General features: G+C 47.0%; 8 protein-coding genes across 8 annotated transcripts; 4 read left to right on the top strand and 4 right to left on the bottom strand.

The window, feature by feature from the left end:
• Positions 1–487: 487 nt before the first annotated feature.
• EYB26_007614 (uncharacterized protein) lies at positions 488–1722 on the top strand (the record flags this gene model as incomplete). Its single annotated transcript, XM_054266880.1, has 3 exons — positions 488–697; positions 761–998; positions 1058–1722. 3 exons carry the CDS (start codon positions 488–490, stop codon positions 1720–1722), a joined length of 1113 nt encoding a protein of 370 aa, XP_054122855.1.
• A 287-nt stretch (positions 1723–2009) lies between these two features.
• EYB26_007613 (uncharacterized protein) lies at positions 2010–2912 on the bottom strand (the record flags this gene model as incomplete). Its single annotated transcript, XM_054266879.1, has 2 exons — positions 2010–2733; positions 2797–2912. The coding sequence occupies 2 exons, from the start codon at positions 2910–2912 to the stop codon at positions 2010–2012; spliced, it is 840 nt and encodes a 279-aa protein (XP_054122854.1).
• Positions 2913–3232: 320 nt separating this feature from the next.
• On the bottom strand, positions 3233–5743 carry EYB26_007612 (uncharacterized protein; the record flags this gene model as incomplete). Its single annotated transcript, XM_054266878.1, has 2 exons — positions 3233–3487; positions 3542–5743. The coding sequence occupies 2 exons, from the start codon at positions 5741–5743 to the stop codon at positions 3233–3235; spliced, it is 2457 nt and encodes an 818-aa protein (XP_054122853.1).
• Positions 5744–6569: 826 nt separating this feature from the next.
• On the top strand, positions 6570–9206 carry EYB26_007611 (uncharacterized protein; the record flags this gene model as incomplete). Its single annotated transcript, XM_054266877.1, has 1 exon — positions 6570–9206. One exon carries the CDS (start codon positions 6570–6572, stop codon positions 9204–9206), a length of 2637 nt encoding a protein of 878 aa, XP_054122852.1.
• A 215-nt stretch (positions 9207–9421) lies between these two features.
• Positions 9422–11329, bottom strand: EYB26_007610 (uncharacterized protein; the record flags this gene model as incomplete). Its single annotated transcript, XM_054266876.1, has 6 exons — positions 9422–9659; positions 9729–10092; positions 10151–10617; positions 10683–10877; positions 10936–11085; positions 11136–11329. The coding sequence occupies 6 exons, from the start codon at positions 11327–11329 to the stop codon at positions 9422–9424; spliced, it is 1608 nt and encodes a 535-aa protein (XP_054122851.1).
• A 1760-nt stretch (positions 11330–13089) lies between these two features.
• EYB26_007609 (uncharacterized protein) lies at positions 13090–14420 on the top strand (the record flags this gene model as incomplete). Its single annotated transcript, XM_054266875.1, has 5 exons — positions 13090–13134; positions 13189–13336; positions 13401–13415; positions 13463–13589; positions 13637–14420. The coding sequence occupies 5 exons, from the start codon at positions 13090–13092 to the stop codon at positions 14418–14420; spliced, it is 1119 nt and encodes a 372-aa protein (XP_054122850.1).
• Positions 14421–15991: 1571 nt separating this feature from the next.
• On the top strand, positions 15992–18029 carry EYB26_007608 (uncharacterized protein; the record flags this gene model as incomplete). The annotated part of the gene is made up of 11 exons (XM_054266874.1): positions 15992–16031; positions 16087–16112; positions 16178–16350; positions 16408–16499; positions 16550–16728; positions 16787–16895; positions 16950–17121; positions 17172–17214; positions 17263–17299; positions 17352–17382; positions 17432–18029. 11 exons carry the CDS (start codon positions 15992–15994, stop codon positions 18027–18029), a joined length of 1500 nt encoding a protein of 499 aa, XP_054122849.1.
• A 1107-nt stretch (positions 18030–19136) lies between these two features.
• EYB26_007607 (uncharacterized protein) lies at positions 19137–21227 on the bottom strand (the record flags this gene model as incomplete). Its single annotated transcript, XM_054266873.1, has 3 exons — positions 19137–19352; positions 19412–21072; positions 21134–21227. The coding sequence occupies 3 exons, from the start codon at positions 21225–21227 to the stop codon at positions 19137–19139; spliced, it is 1971 nt and encodes a 656-aa protein (XP_054122848.1).
• Between the last annotated feature and the right edge of the window lie 107 nt (positions 21228–21334).

Below are 21334 nucleotides of genomic sequence, written 5' to 3'. Positions count from 1 at the left end.
AGCTGTTTTGAGCTTGCAGGTCAGGGCAGGTTGTGAATCTGCTCATGGCGAATTGTATTGTGGTGGTGTGTTGTTTGAGAGATGGAGTGCGGAGTTATGGGCAGCTATTCTATTTAGGTCCCCTAGAATGCTCGATTGCCTACCTAGGATAGCTCTCCGCTGGTTGACCGTGGGGGACTGGCCACTGAACTTCGAGACTGTCAATAATTGTACTCTGTAAAACCAAGTAAGTAAAGCAATAAATAAATAAATAGAAATATACAAAATCTACAAATAATAAGTTCCATGTCAACAACGGCCCCGGTAGCAATGTGGTTGATCCGATTCGTCACAAGTACCGGTACGGAACACTACATAGAGCAAAAGAATACGTTACGTATCCACAATCTCCTTTCAGCTTCATCTTGTCTTCTCTTTGTCTTGTCTCTCTTTGTTGCCTATAGGAACCCACCCTTTGTCATCTATACTTCCGTCCGTGCAATATATCATGGTATCCTCCAAAGACGCCGAGATCTTCCGCGAAGATGCCCGTCTTCGAGGCAAAAAGCTCACTCCCGCCGAGCGCGAAAAGCTGCTGCAGCCCTACCTGCCAGAACCTCCATCATCAGACATGAAATCAAAAACGAGCAAATCAAAAACAACGAAATCGAAACAAAAATGCAAATCCACACCAATCAGGACATTTCTTAAGCAGCAGGTACATCGCCTGATCTATGTGATTATTCATCTCTGCCTAGGCTTTTATATTCGTATTTCACAGACCATTGCCGCCGTGACGGATCGGGTGTTGGCGGTTACATATTATCATCACCGCTCGCCGGAGCTGATTGCGAGAGATGTGAAGGGCCTGAGTCGAATACCGGAGCATTTGAGCGTGTTGCTCAAACTGCGCAAAAGGGAGGAAGATGCCCTGCAGACGCTGATGGACGAGACGGCCGAATTGGCTGCGTGGACGGTGTGCGCCGGAATTCCGGTGTTGAGCGTTTACGAGAGGACTGGTAGGCCTTCCCCCATGAACTCCTAAATATAAAATTGAAAGTGCTAATCGGTGTTTTAGGCATCCTAAAATCATACATCCCCTCCCTCCACAAAACCATCTCCGACAAACTCGCCCTCTACTACGGCTCCCCCTCGCACCAACCTCACCTCCGCATCTGCGCTCCTCACCACACCTCCTACGCCCCTCTCAGCCTCCAAACATCGAAAAGCAAAGCGCAAAAGAAACTATCTCTCACCCTCCTTTTACTCTCGCACTCCGACGGCCGCGAAACCCTCGTCGACCTCACAAAGACGCTAACCGAAATGGCTCAATCCGGCAAACTGTCCGCCCACGACATAAGCACAAAACTTATCGATGCAGAAATTAGTGAATTGACCACTTGCCAATCCTCTTCTTCAACTTCTCCTTCCCCTCCACCAGTTCTAGTCGGTACATCCTCCATATCAGCGCGAAACGAATCCTACAGCAGCGACGAAATGGAAATGTTACCACCCACCTTATTCACAGCCATCAAACCCGAGCCAGATCTCCTTATAATATTCAATCCAATCGTCAAACTAGATGGCTATCCGCCATGGCAAGTCCGACTCACAGAGATATTCTGTACGGGCGATAAGACGAGTAGTATTGCCGCGGGTCGAGAAGAGGTGGCCGTTGAGTATCAGGCGTTCTTGAGAGGGTTGTGGAAGTATGCCGGGGCCAGTTTTAGGTTTGGACGATAGAACACAAAAGGAAGGAAGAAAGTGTACAATATTGTTAAATAGAGTGTATGGGGTTATTGTCATCATGGTATATATATCTATCTGTCCATCCATAAAATGCAGAATAACAAACGCCAAAATCAAAAGTCGTAAGAAGAGTATATAAATGCATCATGCCAGGTATCCATATGCAGTGAGAATTAATCGCGTATCATAAGAAGAGAAGAACAGACCCGCTCGTCAATACTCCGTAGAAATGGACATAGAAAATGATGAGAAATGGAGAGAAAAAAAAAAAAAAGAAAAAATCAGTGGTTGACACCCTGCCTCCTAACACAGTCCACGCACCAAACAATCTCCTGCCCCGTGTCCGTCAAGCCTTCAATCGCACACAACGAGCAGACTTTTCTCGGCCGTCCTTCAACCTCATGTCCATCAAAAGACCGCATCTCCGTATCGAAGCACTCATCCAACGTCGTGGGTTGACGCTGGGCACAGTTCAAGGCATTGCATTCCCTTAAACAGATATAACAAGCCCGTTGCCCGCATAATTCGCAATCCGCGTATGCGTCCAGCATGACTTTTGTAGATGGTTTGCGGTGACAGACATGACAAGGTCGTAGCACCAATTTCGCATTCGTGATTGTGTTTGTGGTGGTAGGAGGCATCGTCCGGGGCGAAATGGCATCATCATCGTACGGATCAGCGACCGATAAAGACGACGTCGGGATTCCAGTATTTTGTTGACGATCGAAAAAGGGTATCATTAGAGTTGGTGGAGGTGGTTTTCGTGAATGGCCATCAACTGGCGTAACTGAGATCCCCGAGTGCGGTCGAAGATGTTGCTGCTGATTATGGGAATGAGGTTGTAAAATCCTCCGTTTTTTTGCCATATCTCCTCCTGGCCCGAATGCTAACTTGGTACCCGGCGCGGACTGCAGATGGAGCCATTGACGCTGTGATATGGACGTCGAGATTGTTGCCGGTGCGAGCATGTTTATGTCTTGGATCTCGAATTGGCATTGTAGATTCCTGTGTCACCTTGACATCAGTACTGTTCTGTTCTCAGAGGTGAAATGGGAAGAGCTCACTTACCCCTGTAAATTATTGTCTTCCTGTGTCCATGGTCCGCCAACCACATCTCTTTTCCGTTTTTTCAGGGCCGAAGCTGTTATATCGAAGTGATTTGTATTCGTATTTGGAATGTGCATCGTTATTATCCTTTTTCTTTGTGTCTTGTGGTGGCTGTCGTTGGAGTGTTGACAGCAGTGAGTTGGGTTGTAGTTAAGTTAGTTGTTGTCAGAGATGGAGAAGAGCGGGCCGTCTTTAGCCTTTTTTGGTCTCTTTAAGTCCATCCAGGCACACGCTAAACCTCACCCAATCATCCGGCCCACTCCTACAATTAATCAATTAATAGTTAACTAAACTATCGCACCAAGACAATCTAATCAGCTCACATTTATATTTAGATCATATGATAGTTACTACGTAGTCAACCAGCAACTCCATCTATATGCATACCATTCACGGCTTAACCCGAAAATGCATCCAACCTCGCCCGAATAGTCTTCTCATCCAACCGGCCATTTTCGCCCATATAATTCCGCAATACCTCAGTCATCATCAGTCGTCGCGGCGCTTTGCGTCCCGTCATGAGTTCCCACTGCGCGAATCCTTGTTCGGCGACGATCTCGAGACCGTCGATGAGCACCCACGGCGTGTCAGTTTCTTCTCTGTAGCGGCGGAGTTGGCGGACCAAGGGGGTGTCGAGGGAGTTGTACGCAAGCTGTATTCATTATTAGCATGCTACTGAAAATTCGGAGAGAAGAGGAAGGAATACCTCAACGACTACACCGCCGGACGGGCTGCCCAGCCATTGTAGTGGCATGACAAAATTTGCCGGCGGTTGACCCTGTATCCTGTTCTCTGGCACACACGACACAATCATCGACGGAAACGCCAGCTCGGATGGCCACGGCTCATCCGCCGAACGCAGCACGCGAACCGCCGCATCAGATTCTGTATGTGACGACGCAACCCACGAATTGAAGTGTCGCGCAACTTCCTCCGCCCGGGACAGCGTCCGGTTGAGGATAAAGATCTTTCGGCATCCTAATTGTAACATGGCATATATCGCTGCTCTAGCCATACCACCTGCTCCGATAACGAGTCCTGTGGTCCGAATAGGACTGATTGCGTTTCGAGGAGACAGATTTCGTCGTAAACATACCATTATACTGATCCAGTCGGTGTTTTCTCCCCACCATGCTGCAATGGGTCCGGCTTCGTTGCGGCGACTGGCTTGTTCCGAGAGCGGATAGATATTCCCATCTGCACTGGTTCTCAAAGGCATCACTGTATTGATTGCGCCGATGGCCTCGGCATGGCGACTTTTATATTTCAGTTGACCAGCAACATGGACTCGCCATGGTTGGACCACACTAGATCCTCCAAAATGGGGGTCGTGGCACCATTCGTCTAGTAAAGCGAGTGACGGTGCATCTGGTATGCGGTAAACATGAGACAGACCACAACTGGCGTAGGCGGCGTTGTGCATTGCCGGCGAGATACTATAAGCCACGCTAGCGCCGAGAATATAAAACTTCAGTGGATCGAGCATATAGCTCTGCACTAACGCGCGGATAGCATCCTGTGATGTTATTTGAGGGTCATTTGCTCTCAGTGCGCTGGGAGATATAGCAGGATGCGCCACTGAAGTCAAGGTGTTATTAAAAACCTGCGAGCTCCGTCCGATGGGTCCAATATTGAATGCAATTATTGGGGGATGGGAGCCTGACAGTGCTTTGACACGATCGACGAACTTTCGGACAGAGTCATTCTCTTCTCTTGTCGTGGCTAGTCGGACAATGCGAACGAGTTGGCAGCCTAATCGTTCTGCCTCAATGTAGATTGACAAACAAGCTTCGTCCTCCCAGGATATACCGGACGAGATGTCTATTGTGAAATGTCCGATGATTTTAGTCATTCCCCGACTTTGGACAATTTGAGTTAAGCGGGTATGGTCATGATCTAGATGAATTGCGAGATATTCAACACCAAGTCGGAGACCATATTCCAGAATTTGAAAGTACAAGTCGCCATTTTTGACGGCAGGGTCTGATATGCGTGCATCAAGACCCAATGCCCCAGCGTCGATAGAATATATGATTGGCAATTTTGCAATCCTGCGCAACACTGACACATGTTTAGCCACCGTGCTCACAGCGTCTGGGTTCCACATGTCTATACACAATTCAATCGCGTCACCGCCAGACTCCAATTTTGCAAGATCGACAAGATTATTATGTAGAGCCGACAGTCGGAGTAGCACAGCATGTGTATGTGGTCGGCTTTCCGGCGGCGTTTCCAGCAGTACAAACGGAGAATCCAACCCCGGGCCCGTCGTTGTAGCTCCGGTAATAAATCGCACGAACTGTGTAAAATCCTCCTTGGCATCCTTCAACTTGAACGAATAATTCACCGACCGACGATCTGGAGCTCCTTCCTCCAGAGACAAATCGACCGGAACCGGCTCCTCGAGATTATAATATTCGAAATTCGAACACGTCCGATGGTATGGATCACCATTTCCTAGTCTCTTGACCGAGAAGTCTTGTAGTTGTAGTAGCCTTTGAATCTGATCCATGTCACGCAGCAGATATACCACAGGGTTGGTAAGGGCATACTGGCGGAGATGCTCCTGGATAATGCGCGTCAAACTGCCCAGTCCACACTCAATCACGCAATGCGTCCGGTGGTTATCGAGCATCATCTTGAGGACCTCGACATCGCGACGCTGGAACTCATGGCTCCCAAACTTGAGCAGAAATTCATGTCGCGTGAGACCGGTGACTTCTTTGAAATAGTAATCTTCCGTTATAAACCGGCGATTGAGTGCAGCAGCCGCGATAAACCCCAGCGATCGCTTTCCAGAGCCCCGGATGCCTACCAGGACGAGGGATGCGTCGGGTGCGAAGTTGCGCTTCGAAGCCGGTGTGCCCAGCATGTGCACTTTGCTGGGGGGTTTCTTTGCTGGAACCATGGGGGACATTGGTGTATTAATGTTATCGTAGCATTCTTGGCTCTGGACTAGCAATGAGGGCAACTTTGTCGCAATTTATGTCGCAGACGGGCAGCGAAGAGAGCGAGCTGCATTTGTAAGCATTGGGCTGTCAGAGTACCGAGTCGACATTGTAAAAGGAGAATGAGGTGAATATTTAAGTCGGATACTTAAGTTCCTCTTCTCCAGACATAACAGATGTTAACAAAACGCGGGGGGTCTCTCAGCCAATCAGCGCTCGTAGCCCGCCCGAGTCATGTGATGTCGCTCTCTATTCTTTACCGACGGAGAAACCCATTGCCGGCTCAATCATTCGCTTGTAGACTTGATTGACTCTTTTAAAATCATTTTCTGTACTGCCTGTTCTATGGTTTCAATAACTGAAGTTAGGATATAGTACATGCAGAGTGGAGCCGGGCTAGCCTGAAAATTAGAAAATTAACGCGAAGCTCGGAGGATCTTCTAGGTGCTGCTTTCCAGTTCCTCGCTAATCTTCGCTCTCGATAGCCAGATTGATTGATTGGTCCTATCCATAATACACTCGCTGTGAAGCATCTCTCCACCAACTTGCTTTGCTTTCCTTATATAGAATCTCTTGGGCTTGTTTTCCCTTCAACGTATTCGCTTCTTGTTTCATTTACCGAATCGACATCGGAACTGTCGGACCGCGATTGAATCGCCGGCGTAAGACTTCGCTTCGAACTCCCCCGTCAACACACCCTCGCCGTCCCATAAGACACGATATATACGCCCTATAACTCCCCATAGCAACTTGTTGGATTGGCAATGTACAATAGTCAATAAGCCCATGGATGAGGGCGCGGATACCAAAGGCCCGCGCCGCAAACGAGTCTCGCGCGCCTGCGATCGCTGTCGCACCAAAAAAGACAAATGCGACGGTGCACGCCCAACATGTTCGGCTTGCCAGGCCACCGGCCAGACGTGCTCCTACGATCCGAATGCAAGAAAACGCGGTTTGCCTGAAGGATACGTGCGCGGCCTGGAAAAGTTATGGGCTCTGTCGATATGTAATATTGAAGGGTTTGAGGAGACGATGTTGACCTTGCTGGGTGCGACGGATCGCTCGAGAGGCCGCAGAGACCGGCTGATGCAGCTATGGGCGGACGAAAGTTCCTCAGACAGCCTACACGAAGCGTGGAAATCTAGTCGGCTTTGGGGTGCATTGGAAAAGATGCTGTCACCGGGAGACCTGGACACACAGTCGCCGGTAAAGCGACCACGAGAGGAAGAAGGTTATAGCTCGTATTTGGGTGCGTCCAGTCAATGGGGATTTCGTGTCGGCCGTGGCCAGCATCTTGGTACTGCAGCAGCAGGTCCTAAAGTCGTTGATCCATCTTCTCCAGCCGCGAAGAAACCCAGATTATCATCAACCACAGATGTCAACTCGCCGACGACTCCAGGAAGATTGAATGCTAGTCAAAATCTACCGTTCCCCGCGCATGCCTCCGGGTTGGTTGAAACATATTTTTCGCAGACTCACCCATGGTTTCCAATCATACCGAAACACAACATCCTCCGAGCGTCCTACATGTACGCCAACGGCGCGAATCAATCAGGAAACACCCCGACAAGTTCAGGAGACCATGCTGCTCTTTGGGCCATCTTGAGCTACACAACTGGCCAGGAAAATTCGGGTCTCAACACACATGATGCGTTTGTCCATGACCCGCTCGCCCAATCCAGAGAATACTACCACATGGCGCGGAGTTTGATACCATCAGAAAAGGAGCGCTTCGACCTTGGCCATGTACAAGCACTGCTGCTGTTGACTTTAGTCAATGTTGGATTCGAGGATTGGACTGCGGCATGGTTGCTGAGTGGCCAAGCTGCACGAATGGCAGAAGCAATGGAATTGTCTAAACCTTTGGATTCCCGCAGGTCGGACGAAACACGCCAAAGGAAAGCAGTGTATATGGGATGCTTTGTTATAGACTCAATTCTTTCTGTCCGTCTTTCTCGATCGCCATGCCTGCGGTCAAACGATTCAGATACAGTAGGACCACTTGACGAAGATGGTCTCGAAGAGTGGAACTCTTGGGTCGATGTGTTGCCTTCTCGCGCTGCATTTGAGAGCAGGAATGCGCCTCGGCGAGGGCCTCTACTGGCTCTCAGCTGCTTTAATCGATTATATTCGCTTACTGGTGTTTTGAATAAGATCGCCTGGGATTTTCCGCAAACAACGAACGCTCAGGTTTTCATACAGAAAATCCTTATTGACCTGAAATCGCTTGATGACCGGCTTCCTGCACAGTGCCGGCTAATCAATCCTGAAAGTGATGAAGTTCAGAACCGGTCGCCTCTGCTTCTTCATCAGAGCTACTTTCATTTGACATATACGGCTACGCTGCTGTTTCTCTACACGAGACAATTAAGTCAAGGCCACTTCATACAGGGAGCCAATCACACTGCCATTGATGGGATTGAGAAGATACTGTACCGAGCGTTGGACGTGTTGTCGCATCATGTGGAGAATTTTCAAACATGTGGAATCCCGCCGCTACTCGAGTTTCCTCTGCGATCGATCCTCGAGTCTGTTTCGTCAGTGCGGTCGAAATTAGAGCCGTCAGGCTTTCCGGTGTCCAAGTGGATCACTATCTTTTCTCGGAAGCTCAATGACATGTCTTCGCCGTGGCCTGTATTCAGGACTCTTAGCGAGAGCATCGGATCTCTCCTAATCCACCAACCAGAGTCTTACGCCCCATCCCAAACTTCGGCTGGTATCGATATTAGTGGATGCTACGACTCTCAGACTGAACCCAAGACCAAGCATACTATTACAGATGGCGGACACGGACGGGCTGCTATTGCGCAAGCCTCGGGCTTTAGCCCGAATGTGCCCAAACGATTCCCCTTACAGACGGAAATGTACAGATCAGCACCAGAGTCCAGTACGAATGACATACGTATACCATCTGGGATGGAAACTGGCAATCAAGAACAAAGAGCCGCTCATATCTTAGACGAGCTCATGGGAGGCCGTAACGCACCACCAACTGCAGACTCGAACACTCTGGGGCAAATTCTGAACCAACGGCAACAACCCCAGAGTCAGGCTGGCTCGACTCCCGACTCGGCGATACTATCACAGCACAATCTTGCCTCTGTAGGCTTTAACATCGGCCAACAAGCTAGTAGAACCTACATGACCGATGAAGCCTCCTCATCCCCCAACGACCTAGACTCTATATTCAAAGACCTAGCATATATAGATACAACAGACTGGGCCAACAGCCGACAAGAAGAGCTCCGAGAGTTTGGTTTCATGGACGATAACACATTTCAAGCATTTTGCCACGATCCAGATCGACTCGTAGGATCAAGGCCTTTGGTCCTGCCGACTGCCATGTCGATTGCGGATATTTGGCCGCCGCCAGGGTTTTTTCCAGAGACGTTTCAAGTTGGTCAGAAGAATGATCGGAGTTGATAATGATACCCAATGAGCAATATATTATGGATCTGTTTCAATTCAGAATATTGTAAATTTATACACCGTATAGTATTCACTTTTACAGACTGATTCTTCTACACTATATACCCCAGCATAACCCTCAACTTCAACATCTAACAATTCCCTTCCACATCCCCCCTATTTACAGAAACTGTTCATCTCAAACCATCCCAAAGTCTAACGAGGTAGGTCTACTTAAACCACCCCCTTCTACCCCCCAACACAACAACCGGCACAATAAAAATCACAACACCCACCACAACAACAGCCGCCTGCACGGCAAACACAACTCCGACCCCATTGCGCACAATCCAACTAGCCTGGAAATAACCCACCGAGAACCCGCCGCAGGTGCGCCACATGTTGAGTATTGCGCTGACGGGGCCGGAGTGCATGGGGTATTTTTCGAGGGCGTATGCTGTGATTGCTCTGCAACACACCACGGATACGTTAGTCTGTGTATAGGGGAACAGGGAGAGGGATAGGGGAGGGACGTACACGGTACTACCAACCATACCAAGATTAACCATGACCCAACCAAACGCGAGCCCGAGCCAGGACCTTTGAAAGTTGAGGGTCAGGCCATACGTGACGAGGCCACCTGCCAAACTGGCGACGGGGATCCAGACACCATGCAGTCTGTATTCAGGCCTCCAGCCTGGTGCCGACGACGAGGACTCTTGGTGCTGATTGCCGTTAAGAGCGGAGAAAGAGATGAGTGCGTCGGCAATCTGGAGACTGCTGTTCTCTGAGGCTGTTCTGCGTAGTTCTTCGTTGGCTTTGTTTTTCTTGCTACTGCTGTTTAGCTTCTGTTGGTAGTGTTTGTAGATCCATTCATTGAAGAAATAACCAAAAACATATCCTGTAAAAATGACCTATTAGCATCACTTAGAGTGACATAGCAATGTGAAGGGACATACCACTCGCAGCCCCAATAACGCCCGCAAACCGCATAGACGCAGCCTGAATCTCATCAAACATATACGGCGGCGAATGCAAAAACGATTCTACTGTGACCGTGATTCCGATAGGCCAGCAGAAGTTAATCATGACATTTATTCCCGTCAACAAAAGCGGAAGTCTGAATATCAGCTTCCACAAAGTGCTAGATTCGGAGACCAAGGTGGTACGTCTGTCGAGGTGGGTGTTGTTGTTGTTCAGTCCGATAAAGGAGTATATTCTCTTCATCATTGGGCGTTTAATATTGGGACGAGAGTTTTCGTGATCGTAGTAGGTCTCGTGTCCAAACAGCATAATCATTATGGTCGACACGCCATAGAGTGCAGTCAAGACACCAAACGGAATGATCCAGCGATACTGGCTTGCTACCAGTATATAGCCTGCTATCGCAGGGCCGAGGAATGGTCCGATCAGGAATGTCGTTGCCCTGTATAATCCTTAGCCTCTGTGTCATATTAATGCCATTTGGCGAGTTCAAGGATGGATATATACCAAATATTAATCATCCGCGGCCAATCCTTTGGGTCGAACATGTCATGGATGATAGACAGTCCGACAACCTGTGGCACAGTCCCGAAGAGGCCTTGTAGAGATCGAAAGGTGGTGAATACGGGGTAGGAAGTTGACAATGTAGCGCCGAGGACCATGAACATTGTAACGACCTGAGTCCAGAGCCAAATGGGGAGTCTGATGCAACCACGTCAGTAATCTAAAAAACGCTCTAACTTGAGATGGAGAAAGAGACCTTCCATATGCCTCGATAAAAGGAACAGCAAATATCCCCCCAAAACCCTGCAGTAGAATCCCATAATTCATACTTGTCGAGGAATAGTTGGTACTAACGCCCCAATCCTGGGCCTGGGTCACAATCAACGTTGCGCCCCAAGTCATTGCTCTAGACAATCGTCAATACTCATCCATTCATATTTCAGGAGGTTAACATACCCATCGGCGAGTAGCGAACTAGAAATCAACGCAGCAAACAACAGCCGCTTCTTCGTGGTACTCCAATTCCGAGGATTCGCCATATCAGACGACGAAGAATTGTGGACGCGATAATGTTTGGATCCGGCCCGGTCATTGAGAGGGGCTAGAAACTCCTCTCTGGCTTTTGTGGTGGTTGTTGGTTTGGTTGCCATTTCTGGTTATGTATGAATCAAAAGAGATACAAAAATGGATATGCAGTCAATGGGGCGATGTCAATATATACATATGAACATATAAAAACGATGGAAAAGAACGACAGGAGAGAGCTGAGAAAATAAAGATTCAACAAAAAAAGAATCTTTATCAAAGAATGACTTTAATCTTTTGCGCTTTAATGCCCCAACCGAGTCCAGAAGACCAGTATTTATCCCATATCCCATATCACATAAAGACAACTCGCATAGCCAAAGATAAACCACGACAGAAACTATCTCTGATTCGCAAACCAAACTCTGAGTCGCATACCTTACAGCCACATGGCGTGGGAAATAAAAATAAGGATAGTTCCTCCGACTCAGCGATTGGTGATGATTCGTGGTGATCACACTCGAGAAGATGAAAGAAAAAAAGGAACAAAGAACATGTACGTACGTGTACGAGAGTAGTGAAAATTTGACTTTGTTATCTGTGCTCCGTGCCTGAGATGTTGAATCGATATGAGCCAAACAAATCGAAGATAGGGATGTGAAAGTGACAGGGAAGAAAGCTAAGAGTGTTTAAAGTGTGTTAGGGCTTCGGAGTGGGTGGTATCTTGGTCCGGAAGGGCTGAGATCATAAAACATGGGGGTTCACTCTCCTAGGTGGGTGTAGTTACTAATATAGGTCCTGTTTCAAGATTAGATAGAATATGCTGGTATTCTACGTTCCCCAAATACGTAGTGGAATATTCGCGACTGACAGAAAATGTAACCTGACATTATATAACATACACCAGGGTACTCTGTACATTTACACACTCGCCTTTGTGTGCTGGCCGTGCAACACACCCTGACACCGTACCGTATTTCCGTGATGACTTGATGCTACCACTACTTCGAGCATTTATGATTGATTAGGATGATTGATTTCCGGCCTATAACCTGACTGGCGATCTGGAGATAGGAGGACATCTCGGAAGTAGACTCGACATGGGTATTCTAGACCACGGCCTAGGCTGCATACCTTATTATTCTTTCAGGTGGGCCAAAACATTTGCCCATAAAGACGTATGGGGCATCGGGCTAGTTATAGAATTGAACATGGTATTACATAGTACAGCGAGACCAAGCCTGGATAGTTCATCTATCTAGGGATGCCCCGTTCGCCAAGTTAGTCGATAGGTACCATACCCAAAGTAACTCCGAGTGCAAAAACTTGAAAAATGGTCCGTCGGAACGATATCCGGCCAAGAGGAGTAAAAAGTGCCTCAAAAGGGGGGAAATGCAAAAGTAAACAAAGTTAAAAGCCCAGCCTTGAAGTGCATCGAACGTATCTCGTCGATCGCATCTCATTCCTTTTCCTCCTTTGAGATTGATCCGATAGTTTGCGAGACTATGGCACGCTACGAAGTTAGTTTCGGGGCTTTGGGCGTTAACCCACCCTTGTGTTTATTTTACAAAATATACATGCGTTTTTTGCCATTTGCACCATTACGCGGTTGACTTATGCCGGGGAATTTCCGGATGGATCAGCCCTAATTCCAAGTTTCCAGTCAAGGAAGAGACTCATTTTTCATCCCTTGCGTTCTGTACTTCTGTGCCACTTATCACACGCGGTTGATATTCCACGCGTCTGATAACCTGCCACGCTGTTTCCATGCTCATTTCTTTCTGACAGATGTTCAAAAATAGACTGAATGCCAGGCGAGATAAAATGTCCGAATTTCAGACTTTCAATTTGACTTTCTCAATGAATTACAAGCGAGAAGAGCAAAATGATACCACCTGTCGGAGCAATCCTGGCCTCTACGACGACTGTAGTATGTAACTTCGGTGATTGAATGATAATCAAACAGATCAGCTTACGTTTGCAGACCGCGTCATTGAGCTTTATTCCGGTTGCTGTATACTTTGATCTTTTCTCGATACTGGTTAAGATTGGGAAACCAGCTACTTCGCAACAGATTACTGATTCCCGGAATGAGGAGAGAAGTCAAGTTGAAAAGGAACAGGCGCCGCTCTGTATGTCAATCCTCTAATTTGTGTATAGATATAGAAAAATTCTTTTTACTAATGCTTGATATAGGCTATCAATTGACCCGTACGTATTGGATTAGACACTTGACTGAATGGATCTGACAATGCTAGATGACGTCCTTTTTGCCATATCGTCAATAGGCCTGGTTGATATAGTTCAAGACGACCTATTTGAAGCAAATGACATTACCCGGCACATGGTTAGCATGCCATCAGCTCAACATGGAGCTCTTCACTTGTAAGAGCCTTAAACATCCTTGAATGAATTTGGAGCTAATAGATCAGCGCAACCGAACCAATGTTCGCAGGCGCATTCTTAATGCGAAAACTAATCGACACCAACTTTGAATATCCCTTCAAAGCGCTCGAAACCCCAACACAATACGGCTACAAACTTCTGGGTCAAAACGACCTCGCAAAGGAGCATACGTACTCCATCATGGCGCACCAAGGCCGAATGGATAGCTTTAATCAATTCATGGTAGGCAAATTCGGGAAATTCGGAAAAATGCCCGACCGAGTCAGGTCCTTTGGTTATGATTTGGATGGCGCAGTTTCTGGAACTGAGAGTGACACTGTCTGGGTCGATATTGGAGGTGGGAGAGGTGAAATGCTCCTCGAGCTCAAGGAGGCGTATCCCACACTCATGAAAGAGGCTTTGGTGCTTCAAGAATTCAATCCAGATATTGGCAGTGTCCCGGAAGTCACGCAAATGGAATGGAATTTCGCAAGTGATACTCCACAGCCGGTTGAAGGGGCGTTGAATTATTCCTTGAGTCATATATTTCATAATTTGCCTGATCTCAATGCCCTGGAGTTGATGCAAAAGGTGTCGAAAGCCATGGCACCGTATTCGCGGCTAATCATTCAGGAGTTTACAAAGAATAAGAGCTATGGAAAGATGCATGCGACTATGATTACCCTGTACGGTGGTAGATTGCGGTCCAGTGCGGAATGGACGAGATTGGCAGCGTTGTGCGGGTTGAAGGTGACTTTTGAAGCATATCCAGAGGCGGGAGAGGGCTTGATTGAGATGCGGAAAAATATAACAATACCCTTAACTAGGTAATATCAGATTTGGATTACATGGGGAAGACTCCATGCTGTACTCCAGTGTAGCTACTGCCTCTAGAAGATAATCCATGTCTTTATTTCGGATCTGATAGGGTCAACAAACCCTACCAGGTAGTGATTTCTGACCGAAACATTGACGACAAATGCCTAATCTCGATGCAACTAAAACGAGATGCATAAATAGTGCGATCATGCGCGCTAAGTCTAGTTTGTAAACAATCTGCAAGGGCGATCCCTTTAAGAACCTTACCACAACACTCCGGTCTCTGCAATCTATCACATTTCTACTTCGCCACTACACTTGGACGTTAGAACTAACAATGAGACCGGTTCTTCCCCGAACCAGGACCTAATTGCTTTTATTTTTCTAAATGAACACTATTTTGGCAGCTTATCATGCATATGCACTTTGACCTTTGTCGTACCGAATAAGCGATTGGCGCTATTTGTGGTCAACTTGCAGACATCTGCACGGAATGCAGACGAGTTTACCGACACGCCACAATGAATTGATTGTTTTATGAGAATCTTGACTGATTAGCTGACTGAGCGTGGAGTCCGGTAATCTCTCGTCTTTTCAGAGACGTTTAAGTGTTCCGATCTTGTTTGTTTTGTCCAAGAATGTTAGGTATGACAAGGGTTGTATTGTCGGCTGCGCTGACTTGCACTCCGTAGAAACGACGAGAAGTTACGTAGCCTTCGATTGCCTTGTAAACAGAGCCGAAGCGTGAAACTATTGACCAAGTCAAAACGAAAAAATGGTTCGGAGACCGGCATCCCTTGCATGGGGAAGATCACCCTTGCTATGACCACAGAACGCACTGCACACATTCCTCCTCCGAAGCATAATGGCTCGCTTCACCAAGACACACACGAAGCAGCCTATAAAATCTTTCCTTCTTATCCATACCAAGTAAAAACCATTCTTTTTGGTGACACGCCAGGCCATGGCGGGGAAACTGGCGACTGTGACATGAGCATTGTCCATCCCATTCATCCATCCTGCGCAACCCCTGGCAGCTAAACAGCCACCAAAATTATGATGTAATTGCAATACACAGTACGTACCTTGAACTCTAGTCATCTATGCACATCATCAGATATCCCCTTTATCGATCCATCACACTGTCCTACCCACAGGGTCTCGATCTTCCGAGCACAATAATTCGCGTGCTACGCAGCTCGGTTCATCAATCCATACCCCATCGTTTGGAAATTGGAACGAGTCCTATATGTTCGTATCAATTGTTTGGTGTTCCTGAACTCTGATCTACTAATCTCCAAGCTTCTTTAAAGTTTGGGATCTGAATGCAATTGATTCCTTAGGAACTCGTCGGTTGTCCAGGTCAAGGGCTATATGTTTGCTTTTTCATTTAGAATCTAAAATTCCGAAAATTAATCACGCCTTGGGGTTGAGGATGTACTAGAAGAATTGGAAAAAGAAAAAGTTAAGATTAGAGCTGGGGTAGAAAAGAAGGCCTCTTTCTTCCGTTTATCTTCTAGTTGGGAGGAATATCTTGATTCAAGGGACTGGGCCTGCAGTTTATACATAAATTCAATAACAAGATGGATGTTCCGCAACCAGATGAAGGGGATATCAATGTCGGTGAGTTCTTAACATACCTCTCTTGATTTGAGCTTTGGATGCTAATTGCTAAAAGGTACTGATATTTTCAGAGCTTGCTGGGTATGTCGAAACCCCGATACTGACCACTTTTTCCTTCAGGCTATTTACATACTCACGTTTCATAGGTCCTAACCGGCTTGGTCGGCGCCGTTCTAGTCTTTAGATGCGCAGTGAAAGCATGGATCCGATGGGCATTACCTCAAGTCTCCGCGCCTGGCAGAATATGGGGATTGGAAGATGTTTTCTTCTTCTTTGGGTACACCGTGGATATCTTGCACATGACTTTGATACAGCATAGGTAGTTGATCTAACATTCTTTATGGGATTTATACTGACTCGTGGGTTCTGCGTGCAGTTATAATTGGGGCCTGGGGCGACACTTCTATTACCTGACGCCCGAAGAGAAGGTGCAAGCGCTACGATATGATTTTGCTTCCCAGCCCTGTGGTATGTCTGTCCTTCGGTTCGAAGTGTGATGCACAGCTGATCGTTTACAGCCGTGGCTGCCGCCATGATATCAAGAACAGGAATGATGTGGTTTCTTCTATCATGTTTCGCCAACAGTAATCGACGACTACGTATTTCGATTATCATCTGCATGATTGTCCAGATTGTTGTCAACTCGATTACTATTGTTCAAATCGTGGTGCAATGTGGACCGAATCCTTATCACTCTGTAAGCCCCAATGATATCAGTTCATGGCAAGAGCAGTACTGAGTGAATACTATTATAGACCGATCGAACAAAATACTTTCATTACATGTGGGATCCTCTCCCGAGTGATGGATCGGTGAAATGCCAGTCACCTCATGTTCAGACCACTATCGGATATGTCCAAGGAGGTAAACGCCATCACCTCCATCTGCTAAGTTCCTTCACAGCTCACCTGGGATTAGCTTTCAACACAATAATCGACATGTATCTCGCCGGCATCTCGGCCTTTGAGTTATGGCAATTCTTCATTCAGACGCTACAACGCAATCCTAGTGTTTCTGTCTGGGCGCAGTTCAGCAAGATTAACCCTAACGTCCGGTCTCGTCGGATATGGCAGACATTGACTCTTTCTGGGTATTTGATCCAATCAAACCGTATAAGCAACTTGACTGACCATTTGACAGACCACTTGTGCTTTCTGGCGCCGCTTCAATTGTCAAGACTTATGTATGTGTACTATCTGCAGAGATAAGAAACATGCTGACAATGACACAGCTCCTTCAATCGCTGGGTGACAGACTCGATTTTACTTGTTCGTCCATTCAATCCTTCAGTATATGGCATCTTCTGACAAATATTTGCAGATAACATCGTTACCTTCATTCTCTGGGTTAAGTAAGTATCCAACTGCTACATCATCTACTTCTTACTGACTGACGGCCAGAATCGAAAACTACGGCATCCTAATCGCCACCTGCGCCCCCGTCATCCGCCTCTTCCTCCGCACATTCGTCGACATGAGACGCGAAGGCCGATACGGTGGCTACCCCTGGAGCCGCTCACACTCCAGTAATCCACACAACTCAAACGAGAACAGCAGCAGTAGTGGTCAGCAGGAAATAGAAATGAAGCGTGGCAACAAATTCCAGCAACGATTCAACCTCAGCCGGACGGATGGCAGCCGGGTCGATCCGGATAAGACGTTTGACTCGCTGTTTGATGATAGTTACCTTCTGAATACCGTGGATGATGAGAGCAAACATGTCCCTAGCGCAGCTGGTCCTTCGCATACAATCAATCTAGTTGCACGTATGCCTTCGCCGGTTAACAGCAGAGACACCCGCCACAGCACCGGTGTTGGCGTAACAGTCAAAACAGATATCGTCGTCGAAGTTGATGAGGAATTGGGCATGTCTCGTGGTAGTGAGTCATCTTCACAGTCAAAGGATGGCCATTTATATCCCACATTTACGCTGCAGGATGATCAGAGTTGGGTTGAGAGGCATGCATCGGCTTATGTATGGAAGACTTCTAATCAGTGATTGATTATGCGAACCTTGATCAAGTGCGAAGGCGGTTTCTGTTGAGTTTATATTGACGCAGGTTATTTTTTTCATGATTGGGCGGTGTTTGTCTATGTATCATTAGCTATTGATATCTCGGTGTATAGAATAACGGTGTAAGCACCGTAAATTGTTTCTGAAGACGAGTAAGAGCAATTAAGAAGGAAAGGAAATCTACAACATGCAAATAGGAAGGAACAGCGAAGGAGATTTTGTAGTATAAGTAACTACCTATTGGGAAGGAGGGATGAGAAAACAGTGCCCAAATAGAACATGTTGTTCCTCTTGCAGAAGCTCAACTTCCATCCACGTTGCTCTCCCACGCGAAACCTGGCATACAATATAAGTAAAAAAGCAGCATCAACCAATTAGAGGTTGAATGACCTTGAACTACGTGTATGTATAGAGAATATCCCAATGTCTTCGAATATTTATAATTGTTGTATGACTATCTTTCCCTGAAGGGTGATCTGACGGAGGCAAATAGATTGTAAAAAAGGACCAAGGATTTCGGCAGGGCAATCATGAATTTTGGTAGTATCTCCTCCCATATTGGGTTTCACTGGCAACATCACATGGTTGGCTGACTGCTAACCCCAAAAAACCTACCGCGTCACGAGAGATTGTTGGCAAACCACCCATCTTTTGTAGATAGTGCAAGGGCGACCGTCATGGCGCTTCAGAGTTGGTTTGATGATTGCATGCCGAAGGGTGTGCAGGAGGAAATTGATGCCATTACGAACAATCCGTTGTATCAGTCATCAGCAGTTGACGATGAAGACAGAGTTCCTCTAGTCGGTGGAGGATGATAAGTGTTTATGAAGTATATCTTAGTGATGGCCTCATATTCTTCGCTGTTGCTACGGTACCCGTTATCTAAGAATCTACAAAGCGGATTGACCTCGAAAATGTCCGAGCCCATGTGCCTGCAATAGGCCTGTAAATGCAGTATTAGAGAGTACTACATTCATAAAAAGATCCAGGTATATGATATGATACCTTATGTTATGGTATACGACTATATACTGTAATATAGTGTAATATATTATGTTAACAATCACCTCTGTAGCTTCTCTCGAGCACAACTCAAGTCAAGCTCAGCTTCAACCCGCCCATCATCAGCATCGCCCGTTCCCATTCAAACGATTGCATCCCTTTCGTCGTGAATGGCGAAGACATTGTATTCGAATCGTATATCCCGCTAGCTATGGCAGCGGTATGCCGTCGTTTCCTATCATCCTGTACGCCTAAATCTCGTTGCCTCCAGATCATTTCGATGACTTGTCTGGCTGGGGTAATATTCTATTGAAACCAAAATCGTTAGATTGTTAGCCAGAAGGAAGATAAGGGAGGGGACGTACACCGTATCGTTTCAATTTTTCAGTTTGTTCAAATATCTTGATTACCGTTATCTGGTCCTCCTCGGTTGTCACGCAGCATCCGGCAATGAAGAGAGGCCACAAGGGAAGTGCGGCTGTGCGACTGATGTGGTTGATGTTTTGGATCATGGGGTCTAGGATTTCGCGTACGTAACGAGTTTTGTAGTCTGTTGATGCCGAATGGTAGCCATCTGCTGATTCGGTTTCTGTTGACATGGGGATTCTAAAAAGATCCGGTCTCTGAAACCTCGAAGCGCACACCTCATGTAGCAAAAGCAATGCCCCAATTCGATTCGCTTCTGCAATAGCCTGAAACTCGGCCACAGTCCGCTCAAGGAGCTCGTCTTCTCCTGTCGTAAAAGGATAGAAAGACGCCCCATTGACTCGACCATTATTGGCCAACGGCGGCGGTGTTTGCTGTAATGTCTCTAGCGATGCTCGTAGTCGCCATACCTGTTCTCGCACGAATGGTAAATCGGTTTCAACGGATTCCTTGGAATGATATTTCCATGCGAGATCGGCGACTTCGTTGATGAGGAGGAGAAGGGAGTTGCTGAATCCCATGTACGAGTCGATCTGGTCTAGGTCTTCGAGCGGCATGGCTAACGACAAGAAATCGGTTAGCTTCGAAATCGACGGGTAGTATTGCATAATAGCATCTGTCTTTTCTGTATTTCCGGTGTTCTTGGATGAAGTTGTTTTCGTAAACGTTATATCGTCCTCAACCCGAAACGTTGTCCGCGCCAAAACCAAATGAAAGGAAAAATATCGACTGAAAAACCGACTGACATCCGACGTCCTGCTGTTCTTGATAAAAACATCTTGATACTGATTAATCAGTGTATGAATACCCTTCAAATGCGTCACCCACGACGGCCGACAGCCATCCGTAATCTCAAACCAGCACAACATCAACGCGAGGCCCAGAATTTCGTCAATTTCTACATTTGACATTTGTTTGTGGTTTGTATACTTAGGGGTAGACTGTCCGCGCTGGAGACTCGCAATAAGACACCTCAAAGCTCTATGTCCGTGGTCAAGAGCAGCGAACCGGAATCGTGGATCAGCGATGCGCAATATTTGAGCTGAAACGGCTAACGTAGCATGATACAACCCCTCAGATTGCATAGCCATGGGCAGAATCAAATGTCGATATGGATTGTTCTTGGCGTCATCTAGTAACGTGCTCGAACTGCAGACTACAGCTTCATAGTAGGATAACAGAGCTGAGTCGTAGTCAAATGTGCGGAGGTGGCCGAGGGTAGTGGTACTCAAGACTGGAAGTGAGAGGGAGAGATTTCCCGGATGTTGATGACCCTCGTTCGGCATCGAGGCTTGGTTCTCGTTTTGGCCGTCTTCTTCTGCCATGCCCCCATACTCAAAGTATAATTTAACGTCGTTCATGGTCGTGTTCAAAAATACCCCACGACTTTTGGTGGATCCTGTCGTAGCTGATACACATCGTCGATCAGACTCCCGAGATCTAAGGTGTGTTTCATCTTTGCGTCGGCCACTCTTGGACCAAACACCAGCTCGTCCATGACAAACACCTTTTGACAATGACTCTTCATGCCAGATGAGCTGTAAGCCATAACTGCAGTCTAGATTGCTTTTTGTACATCGTTGACACTTAGGCCGTCGTTCTGAAAGGCTAAGTCAACTTGCGGGGCTCCCATTAGACCCAAGAAGGACGATAAGACTCACCATCGCACTTGATCTTGCGCGAGCGACAGGTTCTGCAGCCCGTCCTCGTCCGTGATACTGGGATTGCTTGACTGTGTGTTCTGTCAGACGTCATATTGCGCTACTACTGCATGTATATAGTATGTATCGTCTTGTGCGATGTCGTTGTTGTTCGTGAACGTTCCAACTCTGACTCGGCCAGACGGGCAGATTGATGGGTAT

This window comes from Talaromyces marneffei, chromosome 6 (assembly GCF_009556855.1).
Source record: "Talaromyces marneffei chromosome 6, complete sequence".
NCBI lineage: Eukaryota > Fungi > Ascomycota > Eurotiomycetes > Eurotiales > Trichocomaceae > Talaromyces > Talaromyces marneffei.
Note: the sequence above shows the minus strand (reverse complement) of the source record. Positions and strands in the feature narration are given on the sequence as shown.